Genomic DNA, 26686 nt, shown 5'->3' on the forward strand with positions numbered 1-26686 from the left:
GCCCATTTGGCCCGTGAGCAGCATTCTTCACCACCAAGCACACCCCTCTGCCAGTCCTTAACCCAGTTATTCATTCAGTCCTCACAGCACATGATATAAAGGAGTCATTTCCTGCCCGCTTGCTTTTCTCTCGGTTAGATGGGGAAACTGACGCTGAGAAAGTTTAAATATTAGGTTGGTACAAAAGCAATTGTGGCTTTGCCATTTTAATGGCAAAACCCGAATAATTTGCTTAGTGCCATTCAATGACTTGGGGGCTGGCTAGCCAGGGAGCCAAAGCGTGTTGCATCTGTTTTCACTTCCCCACGCCTTAGTGGTGAGGTCTAAGGCTCGCCCTCTGCCACAGATCCTCTTCTCCCTCCTCCCCACAGCTCCTCCTCCTCCTCGTCCTCCTCCACCTCCTCGTCCTCCTCCACTTCCTCGTCCTCCTCTACCTCCTCCTCCACCCCCTCTCCCTCCTCCTCCTCCTTTCCCTCCACCTTCTCCCCCGCACCCCCCCGCCCCCCCCCGGGGCCCTGCCTTGCCGGTCTCACCTGCCGCTCGGCGGGGTCTCGGCGGGGGCCGGACAGCGCCACCTGGCGGCAGGTGGGCGCCAGCGCAGCGCATGCTAATGAGCCCGCGTCGTCGTTCGCGGATTGGCTGGCGCGGATTCCCGCTGCTTTCAAGTCGGAGGCGCCTAGTGAGGGTCAGGGAGGCCCGGCCCGTTCCCTCCCCGCCCAACCGCCTCCCAGTCGACCACCCAGGGCTGGGGCGAGCCAGGCTGCCTTTCGAACTTGGGGGCTTCTCTTCTTGTCTCCCACTGGTGCTCTGGCTGTGAATCCATCCAGGGGCCAGGATGACAATCCGATACCAACGCCGGCAGTACGGGCTGAGGATGGCATTTCTCCAAAAGGTAACCCTGGCCTAGGGTGGGGGGCGGGGCATGGGGGCGGGACGTGGGGGGGGGGGCCCTGGGTCGATTGTGCATCCACATAAGTGACTGATGGAGTGATAAGACATTCCGTAGTCCAAGCGCCTGGCTGGAGACTGAGACAGAGATCCACGGACTGCAGTGCAGGCGGCCCGCCCCAGCTCCGAGTCACATAAGGTAACCCAGGCAGCCACCTACGAATTTAAAGCTCCTATAAGTTGCCCTTTCTGGATCCGAAGTGTGATATTTGAAAGTTAAAAACGTCATCTTACACACATAGATCTTAAAACGTATCTTACACCACAACCTACTCACAGATGCAAAGGCAGTGGTCATGGTCTTCCATTGCTTGGGGTCCTGGGGCTGGGTTTGAGGCTGAATATCAGGGTTTCCTTTGCCATAACCTCATTCTGCACCAGGTACTCTCTGTCAGCCAGGCAGCCCATGTGGACTTGGAGGCTGGCATCTGCTGGTCACTGCTCGAGGTACCAGGGACACAGTGATGAGCAAAACGAGCATGGCCCCTGCCCTCAAAGTCCCTTGAGGCTAAGTGGCCCACCCAAGGGCAGCTTAATAGTGCCCAGCCTTGGGGGATGTGGGCTGATGGAGGACTGGGCCCACCACAAGGCCCCCAGTCAAATATATCTACTTTTTTTTTTTTTTTGAGACGGAGTCTCACTCTCTTGCCCAGGCTGGAGTGCAGTGGTGCGATCTTGGCTCACTGCAACCTCCACCTCCCAGGTTCAAGTGATTCTCCTGCCTCAGCCTCCCGAGTAGCTGGGATTACGGGTGTGCACCATCACACCTGGCTAATTGTTGGATTTTTAGTACAGGCGGGGTTTCACTATGTTGGCCAGGCTGATCTCGAATTCCTGACCTCAAGTGATCTGCCCCCTTCGGCCTCCCAAAGTGCTGGGATTACAGGCATGAGTCACTGCGCCCGGCCAAATACATCTTTCTAGAGGAGCCAAGCTCCCTCAGCCAGCCAATGGCAGAGCTGCAGGTGAATGACATCAGATGGTGTTGACATCCCACCCAACATCAGGGACTTCTACTGTAAGTGCCTGAGCCTCTCTGCTCAGGGGATTTTCTCTGGCCATAGGAACATGACTGCCACACATGTGGCCAGAGTGCCAGGGAGTGGATGCCCCCTGGATCAGCCTGCAACTGATAGTGAAAGACAGTTGCTTGATGAAAAGTACCAAGCTTCCTCCCCCCCGGGTATGGCTCTTCTGAGGGTGTCCTATGTTGTTTCTCCCAGAGGCTCCCAGTAGGACAGAACTCAGGTGGCCCACAGGGGTTGCTGCTCATGAATGAGCCCTGTATTGCCCACCTTACTTACCCTGTCCCACCTCCCCAGGCACCAGCCGCTTTCGGGGATCAATCTTCCCACCCTTGCGACAGGCTAGTTCAATTATTATCTCCATTTTACAGGTAAGGAAACTGAGGCTGGTAAGGGCTAACACTAGAAGAATTGTTGACATGATACAGAAAAGCTGGTCTCACTACAATTGTAGAAACATAATTATTTATTTTATTATTATTATTATTTGAGACAAAGTCTGGCTCTGTTGGCCAGGCTGGAGTGCAGTGGCGTGATTTCGGCTCACTGCAGCGTTGACCTCCTGGGCTCCAGTGATCCTCCCTTCTCAGCCTCCCAAGTAGCTGGGACTACAGGCAGGCACAATCATGCCTGGCTAATTTTTTTTTTTTTTGTATTTTTAATGGAGATGGGATTTTGCCATGTTGCCCAGGCTGGCCTCAAACTCCCGAACTCATGTGATCTTCCTGCCTCGCCCTCCCAAAGTGCTGCGATTACAGGCATGAGTCACTGTGCCCAGCCAGGAGAAACATAAAATTAAGACTGTGGTGAGAGGGAGCTTCCGATTCTGCGTGAAGAGTGGGGGTAGTCATCACTGAAGAGAGAGCCTTGAAGCTTGGAGGATCCTGAGGCTTCTGCTGGGCAGAGGAAGGAAGACCCCACCTGCAGAAGCAGCCCTTGCCGAAGCACAGGGATGTATGAGAGTCTGGTGTGTCTGAGGGCATGCTGATTGCTGTTCGCTGAGCATATAGTACAAGGGGAGTGTGAGGTGGGACAGGCAGGCAGGGATGAATAGGAAAGGTCTATGCCTTACAAAGGTGGTGCTATTTTTCCCCAAAGAGCAGGTGAGTGAAGTGGTCAGATTTAGGTTCAAATGAGGGCTCTAATGTAAGCCAGAGGAATGGATGGGATATATTTCCTTCCCTGAGCCAAGAGAATTCACTCAGGGTCTTCCTGTGCTGTCTGCAACTCCAGTCACCTAGGAAATGACAGCTTTTCATGGGGTCAGAGGGAGTGGTCCTGGTCAGAAGGGCTCTTCTCCTGTGACTGTCGAGGCTTTCACACCTGTCATCACTCCTGTGATGTCCCAGGCTCGATGCAGCCTTGTGTAGGTATGTCTACCAGCCAAGCTGACGCCAACCAGCCAAGCTGATGCCCACCTCTGATGCCTGGATTTGTTGAAAATGTGGTGGAGGCTGGGCATGGTGGCTCATGCCTATAATTCCAGCACTTTGGAAGGCCGAGGCGGGAGGATGGCTGGAGCCCAGGAGTTTGAGGCCAGCCTGGGCAACAGAGTGAGATACTGTCTCTCCAAAAAAAAAAAAAAAAAAAAATTAGCCAGATGTGGTGGTGCACACCCGTAGTCCCACGTACTCGAGAAGCTAAGGTTGGAGGATCACTTGAGTCTAGGAGGTCCCGGCTGCAGTGAGCTGTGATTGCACCATTGCACTCCAGTCTGGGCGACAGAGTGAAACACTGTCTCAAAAATACATAGGTAGGCCGGGCGTGGTGGCTCACGCTTGTAATCCCAGCACTTTGGGAGGCCGAGGTGGGCGGATCACGAGGTCAGGAGATCGAGACCATGGTGAAACCCCGTCTCTATTAAAAATACAAAAAATTAGCCAGGCGTGGTGGCGGGCACCTGTAGTCCCAGCTACTCGGAGAGGCTGAGGCAGGAGAATGGCATGAACCCAGGAGGCGGAGCTTGTATTGAGCCGAGATCGCGCCACTGCACTCCAGCCTGGGTGACAGAGCGAGACTCCGTCTCAAAAAAAAAAAAAAAAAAAAAAAAAATACATAGGTAGATTTTTTTTTTTTTAATGTGTAGAAGGAGATGAAGAATTCCCCTGTCCAGCGGCTCTGCCTGGGGGGTGTTAGCTGGTGACACATAGTGAACTAAACAGCAGGGCTGGGCAACCTGCTGTGGCCTCCAGCACACGCAGGGCTCTTGTTTCAGCCTAGCTTCTCATTTCCTGTGTTCTGGCAGCCCTGACCACCTGGGGTGAGGTGGAACAAATTTCCATCTGGACTTCTAAAATGCTTTCTTATTTGACTTAAGGAAAAGTTGAGGATGTGAGGGTGTTCTTGCAGCAGATGGGGTACCAGGAAGACAGTTGAGCTTAGACGAGGGCTACAAGAAGGAAGGATCTTAACGAGGCTTGGGCAGAATTTAGAATTGCTTGTATCATTTGTTCACTCCTCCATGTAACAGACATTTACTGAGCACCTACTGTGTGTCAGATATTGTTAGACACTGTAATAACACAGACTTCAGGACACAGTCCCTGTTCTCAAGTGACTTGTAGTCTAGTGGTAGGAGATGGCCACGTGTATCAACTCAGTGGCATGGCTCAGGTGCCGTGCAGACAGCTGGAGGGTAAAGGAGGTGCTTGAGTGTGGGCCTTTATTTTATCCTGGGTGGAATGTCAAGAAAGCATTCTGAAAGATATGGTGGTGGTTTCTCTGGGTCTGGAGGATGTGAGGCTGTTCTTAGGGCAGATGGGGTGCCAGGAAGACAGCTGGGACAAAAGTGGAAGAGGAACATGAACTTGGCTTGGATCTATTGTGTGTCAGCTGTTGGTCAAAGCCAGATGGTGATGTCCAGTAGGCAATTCTGTGTCTGGAGGCAGGGCCTGAAAAACCTGGGAGACACATTAAACTGGTCATTGAGAATGTAATAGAAATGAAGGACGTTTCTGAGGCTGGGTACAGTTAACAGGGCATATTAGACTTGGGCATTTGGACTGTGGCTATAGTTGGGATGTGAGTCGCCTACTAAAAAAAAGAACACAATGGTTTGGGGTCACTACTTACATCTCTGCACAGCAAACACATAATTATGATTGTCTTCCAGGAAGCTTGCTCTGGATTATAGGGAAATTCCAGTCCCTGAAATCTTGTAGAGAGTGACAGCCACTTACTATGAGAAGAAATCGTGACCATGGGGTGGATGGAATATTGAGACTATCACTTTCTGATACTTTCAGTGACTGTCTGGGTTCTTTAAAATGTTCAATGTCATACCTCACTTAGCTGGAATCTGAGAGGGGCAATGCCAGGCCTGTGATGGGGTCAGAGAGAGTCCAGTGATGATGCTTTTTTTTTTCTTTCCAATGGAGTGAAGTGGTGCAATCTCAGCTCACTGCAACCTCCACCCCCGGGTTCGAGTGATTCTCCTGCCTTAGCCTCCTGAGTAGCTGGGATTACAGGTGGCTGCCACCACGCCTGGCTAATTTTTATATTATTAGTAGAGATGGGGTTTTGCCATGTTGGCCAGGCTGGTCTCGAATGCCTGACCTCAGGTGATCCACCCGCTTTGGCCTCCCAAAGTGCCACGATTATAGATGTGAGCCACCGTGCCCAGCCCAGTGATGACCCTTTTGTGTAGCATTTGTTTGAGGCCTCAGGAAACAGCTGTGGAGAAGTCAGGATTCTGGGAGAACTGGGCAGCTGTGGCCTGGTCAACAGTGGTGGGGTGGGGTGGGGAGGTGACGGTCTGGGGAAGGACCGGGGGCCTTCAATGTGTCTCACGAAAGGAGATAGCTCAGAAGGGATGCACTCTGGACAGAAGGAGAAGGGGTAGCCGGGAGAAAGGCCACAGCTGCACCCTTTCTGGGGAGCTTGAAAATCAAGGTGGGTTTTCTCCTGTCGTGAGTGGACACCAAGACCACCTCTCCAAGACCATTCCGGACCCAAGGAGTCAGTCATATTTTTTGTAGTTTAGATTTATTACAATTTAAAAAGGAATCCCTTAAGTGAGTTTACAGGGGAAAAGGTCGGAGGAAAATTATCCTGTCCCCTAATGGGAAGACCCCTAAAAATGTTCAAGACACAGACTCCCCTCTTCCCAGAAAATCCCTCCTTTGTGCAGAGACTTCATTGCTGGAAAGCCCCTCTTGATTGTGCTTTTAGAAATAACTCCTGTTAATCTCCTTTGAGGGGTAGTTGCAAATTCTTCAGAGATTTATTTATTTTTTTTAAACACAAAGGGAAAGAAATGGAGTGACCGTCATTTTTATCAGAGAAGTTTAAATTTCTAACTGGCAAAGTAGGTACAACTCCGCCATCTGCCGTTTAGCTCCCTCTGCCTCGCTACTAAGGAGATGGTTATTTTACCCGATGAAGTACTGTATTTATAATCTGCAAAGTTATGACTGAAAGGACAAGGCTGCTTTAAGCCCTGTCATCAGAAACTAGCATAACAGTGTGTGTGTGTGTGTGTGTGTGTGCGCGCGCGCGTGTGTGTGTGTGCTGGGGAGGAGGGGGCCATTGGCTGCTGCTGAAAAGAATCACTCCAGCAGCCATGGCTCCTCAGTCCCCTGGCCATCTCAGGAAGAGCAGGACCACCTCTCAGCATCCCCCAATACAGTGTGGGGTTGTGTCTTTGCTCCCCTGTCTGCTGTTGGCCTCATGGCTGACCCAGTGGCCAGAAACACTGCCAAGCCCTGACACTGCAGAAAGCCAAGGATTGTGGTTCCAAATCAAGCTGAAATGAATAGCTTTTGTTCCAAAACAATTCTGTGAGCCAAGAAAGTGTCCATGCAGATAAAGCTTGCAGTCAGTCTTGCACAAGGAGCCCCAGCCGTGTTTTGCATGCTGTCTGAGTGGCTGGCGCTGTGCCTGGAATGCTGAGTGGTGAGGCTATCCTCAGAGCCTTCCCTGTGCACCTGATCTTGGCCCATTTCTTGAGATTGTGGTTCAGCTGCAAATGCTTGTTTAGCAACAGAGATTGAAACAGGAAATCTGTTTCCTTAGTGTTGGCATAAGACATTGTTCCATATTCTTTCCCTCCTTGAGAAGATTGGAGCCTCCTAGCTTCAGGAGCAGGCTGGCTGAGAGGGAGGGGGCAATTAGGATTTTTCTGATTCAGCCCTCTTCTGATATATCCAGGTTAGTCTACACCTCCTTCCTGTCTACCTGGCCATATCATGGGTTCCTTCCTCTAGGAAGCATTCACTGACCATCTGTCTTAGTCCATTTTCTGTTGCTATAACAGAATGGGTGACATGGGCTAATTTAAAAAGAAAAGAAGCTTGGCTCACGGTTATGGAGGCTGGGAAGACCAAGGGCATGGTGACAGCTTTCGGTAAGGGATTTCCTTTTTTTTTTTTTTTTTGAGACAGAGTCTCGCTCTGTCACCCAGGCTGGAGTGCAGTGGCCCGATTTCGGCTCACTGCAAGCTCCGTCTCCTGGGTTCACGCCATTCTCCTGCCTCAGCCTCCCTAGTAGCTGGGACAATAGGCACCTGCCACCATGCCCAGCTAACTTTTTGTATTTTTAGTAGAGATGGGGTTTCACTGTGTTAGCCAGGATGGTCTCAATCTCCTGACCTCGTGATCCGCCCGCCTCTGCCTCCCAAAGTGCTGGGATTACAGGCGTGAGCCACCGCGCCTGGCCCCTGGTAAGGGATTTCATACTGCATTATAACACGGCAGAAATGCAGAAGGGCAAGTGAGTGCACGCAAAAGAGACCTCAGGGCACTAACTCAGTCCCTTGGAAATGATCTCACTCACAAACAGCATTAATCCACTTATGGGGCTCTACCCTTATTACCTAATTGCCATTTAAAAGGCCCCACCTCTCAATACTGTTACATTAGCAACTAAGTTCCAACAATATTGAACACCAAAAAAAATCTGTGATCACAGTCCTTTTACTTTCAATTAGATTGTATTTCAATGAACACTTTTTTTTTGTTTTTTTTTTTTTTTAACTCATCCAAGACAAGATTATTTTTTATTTGTACATTATTGATCATAAAATATTATTAATCTCACTTTTGATTAGTTGTTAGCTATTTTTTTTTTTTACTGTCTGTCCTAGAAGCATATTTGACATGATAATGTCTATCATACATACTATGTATGTTCTATATGCCTAGGATCATAACTGTTTCACATTCATTATTTTCATTTGATCACTAATCAAATGAAAATAATGAATATTTTATTCATTATTCAGCCTTTTAAATAGATAGGGCAGATATTAGATTTTTTTTCCTTAGTGGATGAAAATACTAAGGTTCAGAGAGGTCAATTAACTGGTCCAGTGTCACAGAGCTGACATAATCTATTTTTCAGCTTCACTGAGGCTAGAAAAACCAGTGGTCTCATTCTGAGGATGGCTACGTGCATATATGCTAAGAGGACTTTGTGAGCTGAGAGCTCATACAATGGTGCATAGAATTATGATTAATGGCAGCCGGGCACAGTGGCTCACGCCTGTAATCCCAGCACGTTGGGAGGCCAAGGCAGGCAGATCACGAGGTCAGGAGATCGAGACCATCCTGGCTGACGTGGTGAAACCCCGTCTCTACTGAAAATACAAATACAAAAAAATTAGCCGGGCATGGTGGTGGGTGCCTGTAGTCCCAGCTACTTGGGAGGCTGAGGCAGGAGAATGGCGTGAACCTAGGAGGCGGAGCTTGCAGTGAGCAAGATCACGCCACTGAACTCCAGCCTGGGCGACAGAGCAAGACTCCGTCTCAAAAAAAAAAAAAAAAGTATTATGATTAATGGCAGAAAAATAGATACTGCAAGATTGAAACAGTTCAATGAAGACAGAGCAGTATGTATGGATGGCTCTGGATTTGGTTGATAGGAGCCAAAGAGTTGATTGCATTTGAGGGGCCCTCCAGGTGCAGATGTGTAGCAGGCAGTGGGAAATGACTCTGAGGAGGGCGGCAAGGACAGAGTAAATGGGTGAGGAATGACCTTCATTCTTACTGTAGGTCTCCTGTATACCCTGATATTTCCTGTCTCCATTCCTTTGCTTCTGTTGTACCTTCATCCTGGGATGCCTCTCCTCACCCCAGAGTTTGAGGCTGTATTTCCAGTTGTCTGCTACACATTTCTGTGTATATGTTCCAGAGCATGGCACAAAAAAGTCATTCTTTCAAAACCTTTTGTGTTTATTTAAATAGTGACTAACACTGTGCAGAGGTAGAAATCTAATATTCTTGCCTCACCAAATGATAATAAAAAAAAACACAAACTTTTGGGAGTTACATTCAAACCACAGGACCATCCTATGATTGCTGTCCCATTTGAGCTCCTGTGCAATTAGGATTGCAGTGTCTAAGTACAAGAGACTCATCTGTAGTGCTTCTAGTGACCATATTCTCTTACTTTTCCTCATTGCCTCTGCCTGAACTGTGCTCTCTCCTGCATGATTATTTCCTCTGATACAGAAAGGTTTACTCCTCCTTTTTCTCTACTTGGCCATACCATGGGTTTCCTTCCAAGTTCACTTCCTCTAGGAAGTATTTCTTGATAATTTGTCTTAGTCCATTTTCTGTTGCTCTAACAGAATACCTGAGACTGGGTAATTTACAAAGAAAAGAAGCTTATTTGGCTCACAATTATGGAGGCTGGGAAGTCCAAGGGCATGGCTATAACTGCATACCCTCCTTTTTGCATCTATAATTTTGCAAAACAAGGCAAACTCTGCTGCTCCTCCATGAGAGCTTCCATTTGTCTATGAATGACATTGAAGACCTATTGTGTCCTGGATCTATTTGCTCTCCCCCTGCATGCCATGCAGTTTTACCCATTCATGCCTTTGCACATGCTTGTTCCTCAGCCTGGAATGCTCCTTTTCTCTGGAGCAGAAGCAACAACTTCCTGCCAAATAGCCCATGTTCTCTGAGTTAGAATTAATGGGCCATGAGCAGAAGTGTTGTGTGGGTTTTCAGGCTGAAGCCTTGAAGGGCAAGTACCAATTCTCCATGTTTTTCTCTCTTCCTCTGCACAGTGATGGAGCACATGTGATGGAATGAGAAACCATAAATAGTAGCAGCCTAGAGAGCTGAGTCAAGACATCAAGGGAGGGCCCTGGACACTGCCCAACTTGACTTAGCATTTTCTTAAGAGAGATAAACTCTTGTTGGGTTAAACCTGTGTTACCACAGCATAATTTAAATTACCCTGAGTAATACATTCTCATTTTCTGCCAGATAAAAATCTCTATCTTTTAAGTATCAGCTTAAATACTCTTTCTTTAAAAGCCTTCCAGAACCAACCCATCCCTAGCCAGAATTGACGTCTTCTCTTTGTGCTTTCACAGCCTGTGTAACTTATGTCTATTTGACACTTAATGTCAAATAGTATTATGGTTGGTCATGTAGAGTTAGTGACAGAATGAGTAAGAGTATGAATTCCAAAGCCAGACTGACTGGTTCACATATCAGCTCTGTCATTTACCAGCAGTGGGACTTTTGATGAGTTACTTAGATTTCCAGAACTTGGGTTCACACTTGTCCCTCCAGAACCTACCAGAGTGTCTGACACAATAATTATATTACATATATCAATAATTATGTTAAATAATACCTGTTTACCAGCCTCTTTCTTTTTTGTTTTGCAGGTTGAAACATCAGTAAAAAACATGCAGAACCAAAGATGGGGACCAAAATCCAAAGCCAGAGGATCCTGGAAATCAGAGGGTCTTACAACATAACAGGTAGTACAGGCCATGGCTCAGGCTAGGCATAGAACAGACTGCAGTTCTCTTCTACAAATCCATCTAGACTGGACAGACAGAACTCTGAAGGAGGAAAGAAAAATGAATCTGATGTTACTTCTTGAAACCACATTTTCTGAAGTCACCATTTTTATGTCTCTATCAACTCATCATTTTTATGTATATATCAATATGATTTTATGATCTTATTTTTTCCTACTAATGTGATGAATTACCTTGATTGATTTTAGAATATTAAATCACTTTTGTATTCCTGGAATAAACCCTAGATGGATGCTTGATTTTTTCTAATTCCTTAGCAAAAATGCTAATATTTCATTTAGGATTTTGCATCTATATTCACAAGTGAGGATTTTTTTCCTCTCCTGACACCAACCAATTTTCCAACACAAACTGAGTGTCCTACAATTCAATTCAGTTCTGACACTAACTACCCAGAGTTAGCATTAGCCTCCACAGATTTAAGGCCTCAGCCCTACAAGACTGTCCCAATCAGACTCCAGTTGCAAGTCCTGGGCCACCCATACTTCTGGGCAACTGGTTAGAAATTGGGGGTTCTTATGACCACCTCCCGCAGGCTTGACAATTTGCTAGAATGATTAGTGGAACGCAAGAAAGTGCTTAACTTAATATTACTGGTTTATTACAAAGGATACAATTCAGGAAGAGCCAAATGGAAGTGATGCATGGAGCAAGGCAAGGGAGAACGAGCACAGAGCTTTCCTACCCTCTCCGGGCACACCACTCTCCCAGCACCTTGATGTGTTCACCAACCTGGAAGCTCTCTGAACCCCATCATTTAGAGGTTTTAATGGAAGTTTTATTACGTAGGCATGATTTTTTTTTTTTTTTTTTTTTTGAGACGGAGTCTTCGTCTGTCACCTAGGCTGGAGTGCAGTGGCACCATCTCGGCTCACTGCAACCTCCACCTCCCGGGTTCAAGCGATTCTCCTGCGTCAGCCTCCCAGTTGGGACTACAGGTGGATACCACCATGCCCAACTAATTTTGTATCTTTAGTAGAGAAAGGGTTTCACCATGTTGGCCAGGCTGGTCTTGAACTCCTGACCTCAGGTGATCCACCTGCCTTGGCTTCCCAAAGTGCTGGGATTACAGGCATGAGCCCTACATAGCCATGATTGATTGAATCTTTGAACATTGGTGATTACTTCAATCTCCAGCACACACACACACACACACACACACACACTTCTAGACAAGATGCTTAATAAGGAAACTGTCATCAAATTACAATGGAGTTTTCTATACTAAATATACAAAAATTAGCTGGATGTTTTGGCACGCACCTATAATCCCAGCTACTCGGGAGGCTGAGGCAGGAGAATTGCTTGAACCTGGGACTCAGAATTTGCGGTGAGCAGAGATCACACCACCATTGCACTCCAGCATGGGCAACAAGAGTGAAACTCCATCTCAAAAATAAACAAAAAAAAAGCCAGTGTAGCTAGTACGCAGTGAGTGAGGGGGAGAGAGGCATGGGGTGAGGTCAGGGGAATAGGAAGAATGCAATGATTAACTTTAGTGCTGGAGGAGAAATGGAGAAAGCAGGCTGTGGACGTGAGTCACTGTGAGGATGGGAACAGGGGTGGAAGTCCAGGGGTGGACTAGGCCCACACTTGATTTCTGATAAGGACAGACAGCTGAAAGGGGCTGATAGCATCTTGATGAAGGGTGATGGTTGAGTGATAGGAAGACTCAGAAAGACTGGAGAGGAGGTTTGGTGGCTCTAAATAGAGTGAAAATGTAGCAGCTAAGGAAGTTATAAAAATGACTTCAAGTTATGAAAATGACTAAGGCAAAGTTATAAAATAGGCAAAGTCTGCTTTATTGCTTCTCCACTTCTGTATCTTTGATAGTTTCCTACCCCACTAAACATCACACTTCATGCTTTCATTTAACAAGCATTGACTGAGTCCCTCTTTCATGGCAGGTAGGAAGCCCCATGCTGGGGATACAGAGATGAACTGAAACACACATTCCTGAACTTGTGGAGCTGCTGAGAAAGTAAGGTTGAATAGCTGAATCCTAGTGGTTTTGCTTTATTTTTTTTATAAGCATTGTAGGAGGTCTCTAACGTACCGTAAAACTGAAGGGTGAGCATTAACCTCTTAATTCCGGCAAATACTTGATAATCATGAAACAATTTTTTTTTGAGAGGGTATCTAAATTATTTCCAAAACATCATTCAATCCTTTCTGTGGAGAACAGAGTTGATCAATTTAACCTGAAATTTTAATTAGGAGGTTTTTGAAATTCACTGACTCAATGTATCATTGAAAAGATCAAACTTGGCTACAATTTCACCTGTTTATTTTTAAATCAGACATTGAATGAATTTCATCTTCAATTAGCAATGCTATTGGGCATCTTGATGTGTGCAAACTACAAAGACTGCTCATCATCTTTAAAGAGTTTGCGGGCAATTAGATCTACTGTAGAACAGTTGCCAGTCTTTTGGCCCAAAGAACAAACATGGCATCATTTGCTGCGTTGTCTGCAGATTCTAGGCATCTGCAAAGCCCGTCCTGAATACTGAAAATACAAAATGCAGAACACTGTGCATGAGAAAAAAGTAAAAAAAGACAGCTCAGAGTGAAATGTTTCTTAGGCCGAATGTAGAAAAAGTTGCTGATAAGGAACATAGTGGGAAAACGAGTCAGGATTTGCAGTGCCCCGGTGTGGGGTATGGGAGCCTTGTCTAGTCTTGTGTCCAGGCAAATGAGTAGCCTCTGAGCACTGGGTGTTTTCTGTGGTTTTCCTCCTTGGGGAAAATACCCTGGGCTGATCTCCACAGTTAGAGGGGTGGTGTTGCTTAATGTAAACACTTGACGCAGCATTCCAACTTTTCTGGATTAGGTTCCCATGAGTTCGGTTGGCCTGAGTCAGCCGCTAATAAACCCAGGACACTGGCATAACCAAGAGTCTGAATTGGCAAAGCTGAGGACCAGCCCCCAACTTGAAGTCACTTCACTGAGGTCTCTTAGGGGCCGAGCAGCCTGCCTGATCCTGGCAAGTCCCTCAGCCTCAGCCTTGGGTGGAGTGCCACACAGTGATTCCCAGAAAAGCCAAAAATAATTAACGGAGGGCTTTATTTTCTTTAGCATTACTAGTTACCAAAGTAACTCAGTGAATCCTCTTGCTGCTCACACGGTTAGACTGCTGCCTCATGGAAAGATGCCTTGAAGTTTGACCGATTTGAGTTTTAGTGTTAGCTCTGCCACTGAGTCACATTGTCTAAGTCAGTTAACTTCTCGAACTTCAGTTTCTTCATCTGTACAATATAAACCCCTCTTACAGGGTTGGAAAGCGGTTGCATGGATGAGCAATGATGTATGTATGTAAAAATGTGGGCCAGCACCTGGAAGAAACAGTAAGGGCTGCTGTTTGCGGAAATATTTGCTGAAGAGAGAGGGAAAGCCCAAACCATTTTCTTAGAGTGAGGAAGGAGGGAAGGAACACTAGATAATTCTGTCACAGGAGAAGCGCTGCTGGAGAGAGGAGAGGCTTGTCAAGAAAGGTGGGGGCTTGTCAACACCTAGGCAGGTGTTAAGGTTCCAGGCAGCCCTCATGTGCCTTAGAATCGGCCAAGTTATTTGCAGCTGGAAGAGTTCCGAATCAGGCTTCACAGGAGAGGCGGGGAAATCACCGAGGCCTCTCCCTTGGGCTACTCTTCACCCCTTTCACCTCCCAAACCAAGCAGGTCTCCCGGAGGGCGGGGAGCCTGGGTTACTAAGCGTGAGCGCGACCATAGTAACCGCCGCCCGACTGTTTTCCCTCCTGGCCTATCAGCTCCCGCCTCTCCTATAACTGGCCAATCAGCTCCGGCGAGCCGGCCGGGGCGGCCGCTGAGTGGCCCTCAGGTGCTGCGATGTCACAGATAGGAAAGGCGGGGCCAAGGCCGTACTGGTCTGGGCTGCGACCGCTTCCTCCTAACGCCCCTAACCGCCCCTTGCCGGGCATGCGCCGATAGGTGAGTGGTCTCGAGTCAGCCTGCCTCTAGAAAGACCCCAAAGGATCCCCCTTCGCCAATCAGGATTCCAACTTCTGGCCTCAGGATCGCGGGAGGTCGCGGACACCCTGCAATTCCTCCCCGCTATCTTCACTTTTCTTTCCAAATGAAAACCGTACAAATCCACAGGCACCTCCCACCCAGACGTCTATTTCCTCGTAATTTACCTTTCTGATGCTTTTCAAGGGTTGAGAAGTTATTTCTAAATGTGGAATCACGGAAGGGGCATCCAAACCCCCGGTACTGTGCTAATTCGTTTAATTTCTTATTTCTAATTATTACCCGTTAGCAGCGCTGTGCCTTTCCACTGCGGTGCTGGCCGCCCCGCACGCTGTTCCTCGTCCCCTCTGCTTCAATAGCCGAGCCTTCAGATCTGCAGCCGCGGGGAGGAGAGTTCAATCACCTGGTCTTGTAGACAGAGCTCTTGAAATTCAGATCAAAGACATTCTCTCACCGCCCAAAGCCGTTTCTGTTTAGCTCTGGCTGCAAAGCTTTTGCTTGTGTTTGGGCAGTTTAGACCAAACCCCTTTATGTTTTCTCCTGGATGTATATGGTATTGTAGAGAAATAAACATCCTGGAAATGGGTAAAATTATTTGTTTGATTATTGTGAAAAAAATATATAGTTTTACTAATAGGCGAAAATGTTTTGAGGTAACTGACAAAATATTCCACTTTTTTCTTCTTTAAAATAAAATACTTCACACAATAAGTAGAGTGAACCCAGGAGTGAATCCATGTACCCAGTACAAACTTAAACCAACAAAAAATCGATTACAGGCACGATTGAGGTCTTTTATGTAACCTTTGGAAATCCCATTCCCCTCTCTCCTTCCCTATCCCCATTAACCAACAGAATTTAGCATTTATTTATATTCTGCATATTTTTATACTGTTACTACTCATGTGTTTATCCCAAACCAATGTATACTTTTTTTTGAGACCGAGTCTTGCTCTTGTCGCCCGGGCTGGAGTGCAATGGCATGATCTCAGCTCACTGGAACCTCCGCCTCCCGGATTCAAGCGATTCTCCTGCCTCAGCCTCCTGAGTAGCTGGGATTACAGGCGCCTGCCACCACAACTGGCCGATTTTTTTTTTTTTTTGTATTTTTAGTAGAGACAGGGTTTCACCAAGTTGGCCAGGCTGGTCTCGAACTCCTGACCTCGTGATCCTCCCAAAGTGCTGGGATTACAGGCATGAGCCACCGCGCCCGGCCTACTGTTACTTTTTAAGTTGGTAGAATGGTTATGCTGTACATGTTCCAGGTCATTCATTTGAACTGTTGTGTGGTGATTCTTACATGAATTTACCACATATTATGTATGCATCCTCCTGTTGATGGACTTTTAGTTTGCTCCCTTTAAAAATATTAGAAAGGAATTCTTGTACATTCTAATCGTAAACATATTTGAATTTCTCTCGGTACATACCAAGAAATTGAATTGCTGCGTCACAGGTAATTTGCCATTTCAACTTTACTGGATACCACCATGTATGTCTCCAATGTGTGATAATTTATATACCATCAATGAATAGAGTTCCTTAACCAAACTTTTTTTTTGAAGAGATGAAGTTTTGCTGTATTCTTATGTAATATATGCATAAAGAGAAATTAAACATTGATGTCTCATATGATTTCTTCTACTTCTGGTATTTGTTAGTGTATTGGCAGCACTGTTTTATTTCCGCTCCAATTTGAGACCGTAATTAAGTGGCTACAAAGGAATTAAAGGGGTTTGTACGTGAGCCCTTCAAGCCTATGCTTGCCCCTGATCTAAGGCAGGGTGCGGGGCAAGTCATGTAAACTTGTGTCTTCTGCAGAAAGTGGTCTGTAGACTTTTGTACTTTAAAATATTTATGATCTTCAAGTCTTGCTTAAATATGCTAATAAAATGTTTACCCAATATGAAGCCAACTTTTGGATTGCAAATGGAGCTTTCCGGTTCTTAAAATCTCTGTGTGATTGATTCTATATTTAGTATGTTAATATTTATAGAAGACTATTCTAGCATTTTTTTCAGTATGTAAATAACTGTTGACCGTAAATTAAGTGCACCTAGTCAAACATTGTATTTGACTTTGTAGCCCATGTCTCATTTCTTAAAATTCTGTTTGGGCACATGTCTTAGTTTTCTGAGGCTATAACAGAATACCAGAGACTGGGTGATTTATTTTATTTATTTATTTATTTATTTTTTTGAGACGGAGTCTCGCTCTGTCGCCCAGGCTGGAGTGCAGTGGCGCGATCTCGGCTCACTGCAAGCTCCGCCTCCCGGGTTCACGCCATTCTCCTGCCTCAGCCTCTCCGAGTAGCTGGGACTACAGGCGCCCGCCACCACGCCCGGCTAATTTTTTTGTATTTTTATTAGAGACGGGGTTTCACCGTGGTCTCGATCTCCTGACCTCGTGATCCGCCCGCCTCGGCCTCCCAAAGTGCTGGGATTACAAGCGTGAGCCACCGCGCCCGGCCGAGACTGGGTGATTTATAAAGGCAGAGATTTATTGGGCCCACAGTTCTGGAGGCTAGGAAGTCCAAGATCCAGGGGCTACATCTGATGAGGGTCTTCTTGCTGCATCATAATATGGCAGAAGGACAAGTGAATGAAAGAGAGACAACGGGGGTGAATTTATTATTTTATCAGGAGCCCACTTCTGTGATAACGAATCCACTCCCACAATAATGGCATTATTCCATTCATGAGGTCAGACCCCTTATAACATAATCACCTCTTAAAAGTCTCACCTCTTAATACTGCACAATGGTAATTAAATTTCAACCTGAGTTTTAGAGGGGAACATTCAAACCAAAACATCATGATTAAATGTATAATAAGCAATTGCCTAATTTAGGGGATTTTTCCATAGCTATTTTCAGTCATTTTTCCAAAGAATTTGCTCAGTTTCTTTGCGAATATGAGATATTTATAGCATCAGTTAATGATCTTAGTATGTGCTGCATATGCTTTCTTAAGAATTGATTGGCTGGGTGCGGTGGCTCACGCCTGTAATCCCAGCACTTTGGGAGGCAGAGGCGGGCAGATCACGAGGTCAGGAGATCGAGACCATCCTGGCTAACACGGTGAAACTCCGTCTCTACTAAATAATACAAAAAAAAAAAATTAGCCAGGCGTGGTGGCGGGCGCCTGTAGTCCCAGCTACTTGGGAGGCTGAGGCAGGAGAATGGCGTGAACCTGGGAGGTGGAGCTTGCAGTGGGCCCAGATCACACCACTGCACTCAAGCCTGGGCGACAGAGCGAGACTCCATCTAAAAAAATAAATAAATAAATAAAATAAAATAAATAAAATAAAATATATAAAATATATAAAATAAAATATAAAATAGATAAAATAGGTAAAATATAAAATAAAATATAAAAAATATAAAAAATATAAAATAAAATAAAAATAGAAAATAAAAATAAAATAAAATATAAAATAAAATATAAAATAAAATAAAAAATAAAAAAATAAAATAAAATAAAATAAAGTAAAATAAAATAAACCAAAGCCCAGTAGGAGTGGTCCATCACCACTTGAAGTTTCTTGCTAGAAGTAAACCAGATTATTTATTGATCTGACATGGGGAAGGGGTTGGAACTAATGACAACTTTAAGAACCCTAAGGCCTCAGTACTTTAAATTTCCTTTTTCAAAAAGTAATGTTTAAGTTTCAAATTGAAGCAAAGAACTGCAAGTGGTAACTAAGGCTTTTGTTTTCACCATCACTCTGTAAGTTTGGCCAGTATAACATGTTTGGGGGCTGTAGGAAGGAAGAATTTAGCAGAAAGAGAACTGGGGTTCTATAAGCACAGGGCCATGGGCAGCTATTTTATCATGTGATCTGTGTGGATTTTGACTTGAACGCAATTCTACAGATAGATTATTTTGTACTTGGGTACCAAAGTCCTCAAGACATAGCTATTTAAGTAGTCACTAAAGAATTTTTGTTTTTCTGAGCAGTGCATAGAATTGGATCTGATTGTATTTTTGCTTTTTAGTAAAAAAAGTCTATAGACATCCTTCCTTCCTTCCTCCCTCCTCTCTCTCTCTCTCTCCTTTCTTTCTTTCTTTTTCTTCCCTCCGTGGGGAAGGAATACTTGCTGCACACTCCCTGCGTCCGGCTCCCGTGATTCTCCTGCCTGCGCCTGCGGGCTGCCTGGGATTACCGCCGCGCGCCACCACCCCTGCCTGCTTTTCGTCCTTTGGCTGGAGGCGCGGTTTCGCCATGTTGGCCAGGCTGGTCTCCAGCTCCTGACCTCGAGTGGTCTGCCCGCCTCGGCCTCCCGAGGTGCTGGGACTGCAGACGGAATCTCGCTCACTCGGTGCTCCGTGTTCCCCGGGCTGGAGTGCGGTGGCGCGGTCTTGGCTCGCTGCAGCCTCCGCCTCCCAGCCGCCTGCCTTGGCCTCCCAGGGTGCTGGGATTGCAGCCTCTGCCCGGCTGCCCCGTCTGGGATGTGGGGAGCGCCTCTGCCCCGCCGCCCCGTCTGGGAAGTGAGGAGCGCCTCTGCCCCGCCGCCCCGTCTGGGAAGTGAGGAGCGTCTCTGCCCGGCCGCCCCACCTGGGAAGTGAGGATCGCCTCTGCCCGGCCGCCCTGTCTGGGAAGTGGGGAGCACCTCTGCCCGGCCGCCCGGTCTGGGAGGTCTACCACGGAGGCCAGACGCAATGTGGGGGCTGGACGTGGTGGCTCACGCCTGTAGTCCTGGCACTCTAGGAGGTCGAGGAGGGTTGATCACTTGAGGCTAGGAGTTCGAGACCAGCCTGGCCAACATGGCGAAACATATGAAAAATATAACAGACCAACCAACCAACCCAGCAACAACAAAACAGGTCTACCCTGGAGTCATACTCTAATTTTTTCTATTTTCCTCCCTTTCTGATCCTTTATCCCACTTTCTTTTTCTTCCTCTTCCTTCTCCTTCTTCTTTGTCAAATAGAGGATTGAGTTATATCATTGATCCATACAAAGTCCCTCTCATTTATTTTCTTTAATTCCTACCCCCCATTTCTATTCCCCGTCTTCCCATGTGCAACCTTCCTAATATGTTTGATATGCATCTTTTTGTTTGTATGTATTTTTAGAAAATGTTTATTTTTTTGTGTGCAAAAAAAAATTAATTAAAAAAAAAAGAAAAAAAAAGTCTATAGACATTAACCCCAAAACAGAATGACATTTAAATGCTAAAAGATATGTAATGGTCTGTGGCATCCTTGGCTTTCTGGAATAATAATGACCAAAAGTTTCAGACAATGGAACTGGTAAAAAGAATGAAGTAGATCTGTGTGTTCTAACCGGGGGAGTGGCCCAGAAAATATACTCAAGTTAAAAAAAAAACCATGATCTACAATGATATATGCAATGATTAGGATAATTCAGCTTTTGTATTAAAAAGCTTTATATATAGGTACAGATGGTATATCGGTAGAGGTATATAAAATATAAATAATACACATGTTGGTATATGAATAGGAAAAATCTGGAAAGATACAACTATTAATGAACTATTTTTTTTTTTTTTTTTTTTTTTTTTTTTTTGAGACGGAGTCTTGCTCTTTCACCCAGGCTGGAGTGCAGTGGCGCGATCTCGGCTCACTGCAAGCTCCGCCTCCCGGGTTCACGCCATTCTCCTGCCTCAGCCTCTCCGAGTAGCTGGGACTACAGGCGCCCGCCACCACGCCCGGCTAATTTTTTTTGTATTTTTAGTAGAGACGGGGTTTCACCGTGGTCTCGATCTCCTGACCTCGTGATCCACCCGCGTCGGCCTCCCAAAGTGCTGGGATTACAAGCGTGAGCCACCGCGCCCGGCTAATGAACTATTTAGTGGCTACTTCTGAGGAGTTCACCTTTGCAGGGAGGAAGGATACTTTTCTTTTACTTTATCTACTTCTCTGAGGTAGCAGTTTAAAAAGTTAAGATCTATTGCACACTTTCTATGTGTCCTACACTGTGCTAAGCTTTCTAAATACTTAGCATTGTCTTAGCCCTCATAACCCCATGGCTTCCCTAGGATTTCTGTTATACATTGGAGGTGCTTACAGGTTGTAGGTTGCCAGGAAAGGAGATCCAGGTACTTGCCTCGAGCTGCGTTTGCATATCAACTACACCATTGTTATCCAGATGGAGTGTTTATTTAGGATGACTTGTGGGGGCAGGGGTGGGGAGTTGCCAAGCAACCCCCTGCTGCTACCACTGCTCACAACAGTCCAAAGAAGGAAGTGCTATTATTATTCCCTATTATTTCTAAGTGAAGCAACCCAGGCACAGAGAGGTTAAGTAATTTGCCCAGTGTCACATAGCCAGTAAATAGGTGGGCTCACCTAGTTTCTCTTTTCTCATGGCTCAGAGTCCTGTGCTGTCCATTGTCCAATGTCTGAAATCAGTAGTTTCTTGTCTAGATTTTTAGATATAACAGGCTAAGTCTAGTTTTATTAGTCTATCATGGTTTGAGACAGAAATCTATTTATTTATTTATTTATTTTTTAGACGGAGTCTCTCTGTAGCCCAGGCTGGAGTGCAGTGGTGCGATCTCAGCTCACTGCAGTCTATCTGCCCCCCACCCCTGCCACCAGGTTCAAGCGATTCTCCTGCCTCAGCCTCCTGAGTAGTTGGGATTACAGGCACCTGCCACAATGGCTGGCTAATTTTTGTATTTTTAATAGAGATGACATTTCGTCTTGTTGGCTAGGCTGGTCTCGAACTCCTGACTTCAAGTGAGAAATCTATTTTGAATCCCTATCCATTAAGATGCATAGTTTAGGCTCCTAATTTGAATTTGTTACAACAAGACAATATTACTCTCATAATTTTCACAAAAATTCAAAGGTTCAAATGACCAATAAAAATGTGATCTTAATACATTCTAGAGACATAGAGATTAAAAAAAACTTTGTTGGAATATATTATCAATGGTGAATGTGGATAACAAATGAGAACAAGCATCTAATGTGTTTGGGGCCTCTGTAACTAAGTCAGATGTGGCCTTTTATCTGTATGTTTCACCAGAGATTATTTTATGTGACTGTCTTATTTTACTTTTTATTTTTTAACAGGAGAGACTTACGAATAGTGTTTTGGCATCATGGAACGTGTAGATTGTACTTTGACGGCAACTTACGCCCACCCTAGACCAACACCAGCCAACTTTCTACCAGCCATCAGTACCATGGCCTCAAGCTACAGGGACCGCTTTCCCCACTCCAATTTGACCCGTAGCCTGAGCCTTCCTTGGAGACCCAGCACATACTACAAAGTCACCTCCAATTCCCCAAGCGTGGCCCCGTACTGCACCAGATCACAGAGGGTGTCCGAGAATACCACGCTTCCCTTTGTTTCCAACAGAACCACTTTCTTCCCAAGATACACACCGGATGACTGGTACAGGTCCAATTTAACCAACTATCAAGAGTCCAACACTTCCCGACATAATTCGGAGAAACTAAGAGTGGATACATCTCGCCTGATTCGAGACAAATATCAACAAACAAGAAAAACCCAGGCAGACACAACCCAAAATCTGGGAGAACGTGTCAATGACATAGGGTTTTGGAAATCTGAAATCATTCATGAGTTGGATGAAATGATTGGAGAGACAAATGCACTTACTGATGTGAAGAAAAGACTGGAGCGGGCTTTGATGGAGACTGAAGCCCCTCTTCAGGTAAGACCTTATGTTAGAATGCACTGAAGTTTTATGATTATAACCCACTGGTTGAGTTACTGTGGTTGTTTATATATTGACTTATGTTCTACTTCATCTGTTGAAGCCAAGCCCCTATCAATAAATCTGTGACTGGCTTCAGCAATGGCAAAACCACTGCCTATTTTTTTTTTAATGCATTATACACTTTAAGAACAACCACTTGAAGAGATAATTCTGAATGCAAAGCAAAGAAGGCCAATTAAAGAGACACCATTAGGACACACAATGTTTTAAGGTGAACATGCCATATGTATTCCGCCATTCTCACATTGCTATAAAGAAATACCTGAGACTCAGTAATTTATAAAGAAAAGAGGTTTAATTGGCGCCTGGTTCTACAGGCTGTAGAGGAAGCATAGTGGCTTCTGCTTCTGGGGAGCCCTCAGGAAGCTTCCAATCATGGCAGAAGGCAAGGGAAGAGCAGGTATCTTAAATGAAGGGTCCAGGGGCAAGAAAGAAGGGGGGAAGGTACCACACACTTTTAAACAACCAGATCTCCAGAGAACTCATTCACTATCCTGAGAACAGCACCGAGGGGATGGGTGCTAAACCATTCATGAAGGATCTACCCCCATGATCAAATCACCTCCCACCAGGCCCCACCCCCAACATTGGGGGTTACAATTTGACTTGAGATTTGTGCAGGGACACAGATCCCAACCATATGACCATCTTTTCTCTTAAATAGGCTGCTTCATCACTGCTGTCACTAAATTAAAATAAACAATATTTGAGACCAAAAACTTAATTTTTTTAGTCTGTATCATGAAACGCCTCCTGTGTATATGTTATGATTCCCTTTCATGATGTAGTGACATTATCAAATGAGACCATCTTAGGACATGGAATTTGCTTGATTAAATAGAAAAATGGGGCTGAGATTAGGCCAGTTGCCATAGTAATGTAGGGAGCATTTCAGGTGGTTACTGGCCTCTGACCAGGCTTCTGAATGGGCTCAGATCACCTCTAACCCTCAGGCTATGCGATGGGCCCTCCAACCCCATTCCAGCCTCCTCCATTGAACGAAGACTTTCCATGTTTGAAGATGTGCAAATTATACAAATTATTTTAGAAGTATACACTTTGATGAGCGCAGCTAGCACCATTTTTCGAAAATTTATTGTCAACACAGTATTAGAGGATCCTTTTTAAAATTAGTCACATGAACAGATAAGCCTCCAAAGAGAAAATACAGGCGATCAACAAATATAAGAAAAAATGTTAAAGCTTAATGATAAAATACAAATTAAATCAATGAAATAACTACCTTTGGCCTATCAAACTTGCAATAATGAAAATGCATAACATTTAGAGCTGGCATAAGAACAGAAAATGGGCACTTTCATATATTACTGGTGGGGCTATGGATTGGTAGAAATTTCCTGGAAAGCAGTTTGGTAATATATATTAAAATAATCAGTTCCACTCTACCCGTTAATTCTTCTTCTGGTAAGTGATACTATTAAACAATTAGAGATTCACTCAAAGATTTTGTTCAATGATAGTATATCTGGATTATAATATACATACCATTATATTTTATGCTTTTAAAAATTTAATATTATTTGGGAGTCCTATGTTATGGAATAGTCTTTGAGAAAAGCATTTTAACTGCTACATAATGTTCTTTCATACATAATTTATTGTTAGAAATTTAAGCTGTTTTCCATTAGAGCCACTAACATACTTTATCTCAAAGAATATTTCATGATTTGGGTCTACTATTTAATGTCAATACTAAAAAGCATAATATAAACTTGTAAGAACATTATAACCTCTATCTTGTTAAAATGGGCAAAGTAGTAATAGGAGTATGGCTAAATCATATTTTCTACTTTTCTATATTTTTTCTCTTTAGTGAGTAAAGGCATATTATTTTGATAATTGGGAAAACAATAAATGACACTTTAAAAATAATCACTGGGACTTTTGGCAACACAAATATTTTGGCATTTTTTAAAGGTAATCATTCATTTCTTCCTATTCTCAGTAGAAAATATTTAGAAATAATATCCTGAAGACTTGTGTCTCATGTTATTGAACTGTCTCACCTGAAGAAAGTAATGCCAACTAATGCCCTCAAATGCTAATTTGTGGGGATCAAGTAAATGCCATCTGCTTCATTTTGTCAACTTTCCAAGTTAGGAATATTTTCAAACTATTTTGAAGAGCTACCTCTTTACCTTTTAACTAGCAGCAGAGATTCATTTAGTTGTTACAGTCTGTTTCAGGCTAGATTTTCACAAAAGGGCTGGAAAAGTTGGTACTGGGAGTATCTATTGACTTATTTTTGAAACAAATTATTAGAGCTGCTAGTCATGGATTGTCAGTTTTTATTAGTGCTTTCCATTATCTGTGTATCTGTAGGTAGCCAGAGAATGTCTATTTCAGCGAGAAAAGAGAATGGGAATCAATCTAGTTCACGATGAAGCTGAAAAACATCATGACAGTAAATATGGGGGAAATGCATCAGTCACAGGCAGCTTAGTTGTAAATGTGTGTTGAATATGTAGAAGCAAAAAAGGATGTTACATAAAATGACTTATAAGTAAAGCATTATCGTATCAGATGTTGATAGCATTTAGCAAAGACATGTTTTTCTCGGTTATAATATATATTCAATGAGAATATGAAAATGCAAACAAGAGTAAATAAAGATAAAAATCACTTGAAGCTTTATTAGACAGAAATCACTATTAATTTTGGAGTATTTCAGTCTTTTTATTAATCATTCTTAGATAGGCACCACCTAACTCACACAATGATGCTCAGATATGTCTCCAAGATTCAAATCATTGTATTTATAAATTTGAATAGTGTATACTCATTTAAAATTATACTGGGGTAATTTTTACCATATCATTAGATACGTTTTTTGTTTTTTGTTTTTTTGAGGTGGAGTCTTGCTCTTATTGCCCAGGCTGGAGTGCAATGGCACAATCTCGGCTCACTGCAACCTCCACCTCCTAGGTTCAAGCGATTCTCCTGCCTCAGCCTTCCAAGTAGCTGGGATTACAGGCACCTGCCACCATGCCTGGCTAATTTATGTATTTTTAGTAGAGATGGGATTTCGCCATGTTGGCCAGGCTGGTCTTGAACTCCCAACCTCATGATCTGCCTGCCTCAGCCTCCCAAAGTGCTGGGATTACAGACATGAGCCACTGCACCCAGCCTAGATATTAAGACATGATTTTTAATGGTTACGCAGTGTTCTACAATGTAAAGGTGCTATCTTTTTTTTTTTTTTTCAATCTATCCTCTCTTACATAGTTAGGTTGCTTCGCTATCCCACTCCTTTGTTTTCCTATTTTAATAGCACTGCAGTATACAAAAATATTATTATTGATAACTGTAGGTACTTCTGATTATTTCCTTAGAATATATTTTGGGAAGTGTAATTGATGTGCCAAAGGTTCTATGCATTTGAAAGCTTTTGATGTGTAGCCAAATTGCCATCCAGAAACTTACAGTTGCATCTGCACTACTCCGCTGATTCTCCCACTGATCTCTCTTCCACCTTCCACCAATTAAATCTGGTTTAGTTCTAATTTCTCTGATCTTCACTTCTTAGACTTGTTACCACAGATCTCTATCATTTCTTAGGATTTCAGGTATCATGTACCTGGAGCCCTTCCCAATCTCTTTTTTCAGCCCAGGCACTTTATAGAGCATTAGTTCTTCATTCCTAAGTACTTGCCAAACATTTTTTAGTTTGGTAACTTTTTTTTTTTCTGGTTCACATTCATAAAGCCTGCTTAGCCTATTGCCTGTCCCTTTCTATTGATGGTACCAGTGTTCCTTCATCACCATGGCTTGCTGCCCGTTGTCTCCCAAACTCCTTTAATCCATTTCCAGCTCTTTAAAAAAAATACCTGGTTAATAAGAAATTCCAAAGCACCTTTCCTTCCCCAAGTTTCCCTTGGATCTAACCTGTACATTCACATGAGTTTCTTCCCTCTGCTACGAACTCTTCCTTGACTTCCTAATTTCTGCAGGAGAAAAATCCACTAAGGATTTTTTTCCTCTCTTGTCTGACTCCCTCCTCGTTTCTCAGCTCCATTTCCTTGCCTGATTTCACAGAATTTCTGCTGCAGTGAATCCATCTTCTCTGTCCCTGCACAAGCTTTGCAGGGTCCCACCTCTTTGCCTTTTTTTAATTGGTCCTTGGTGAGAATTGAGTCCTTGGTAGGAAGGTAAGTATGACAAGGTAGCAGCGGAGTCCTCAGAGTAATTTTATCCCCACACGGCA

At 44.4% G+C, this 26686-nt stretch overlaps 1 protein-coding gene across 1 annotated transcript in view; it reads left to right on the forward strand.

The window, feature by feature from the left end:
- The first annotated feature begins 1006 nt into the window (after positions 1-1006).
- The window catches only part of LOC100592987 (tektin-3-like), a 48870-nt gene continuing 23190 nt past the window's right edge, over positions 1007-26686 (forward strand). Inside the window, 3 exon segments of the mRNA XM_030799793.1 lie at positions 1007-1087; positions 10597-10692; positions 21788-22395. Coding sequence (XP_030655653.1) covers positions 21817-22395 — 579 coding nt within the window. The 5' untranslated portion in view covers positions 1007-1087; positions 10597-10692; positions 21788-21816.

The sequence above is a fragment of the Nomascus leucogenys genome, chromosome 19, assembly GCF_006542625.1.
Source record: "Nomascus leucogenys isolate Asia chromosome 19, Asia_NLE_v1, whole genome shotgun sequence".
Lineage (NCBI taxonomy): Eukaryota > Metazoa > Chordata > Mammalia > Primates > Hylobatidae > Nomascus > Nomascus leucogenys.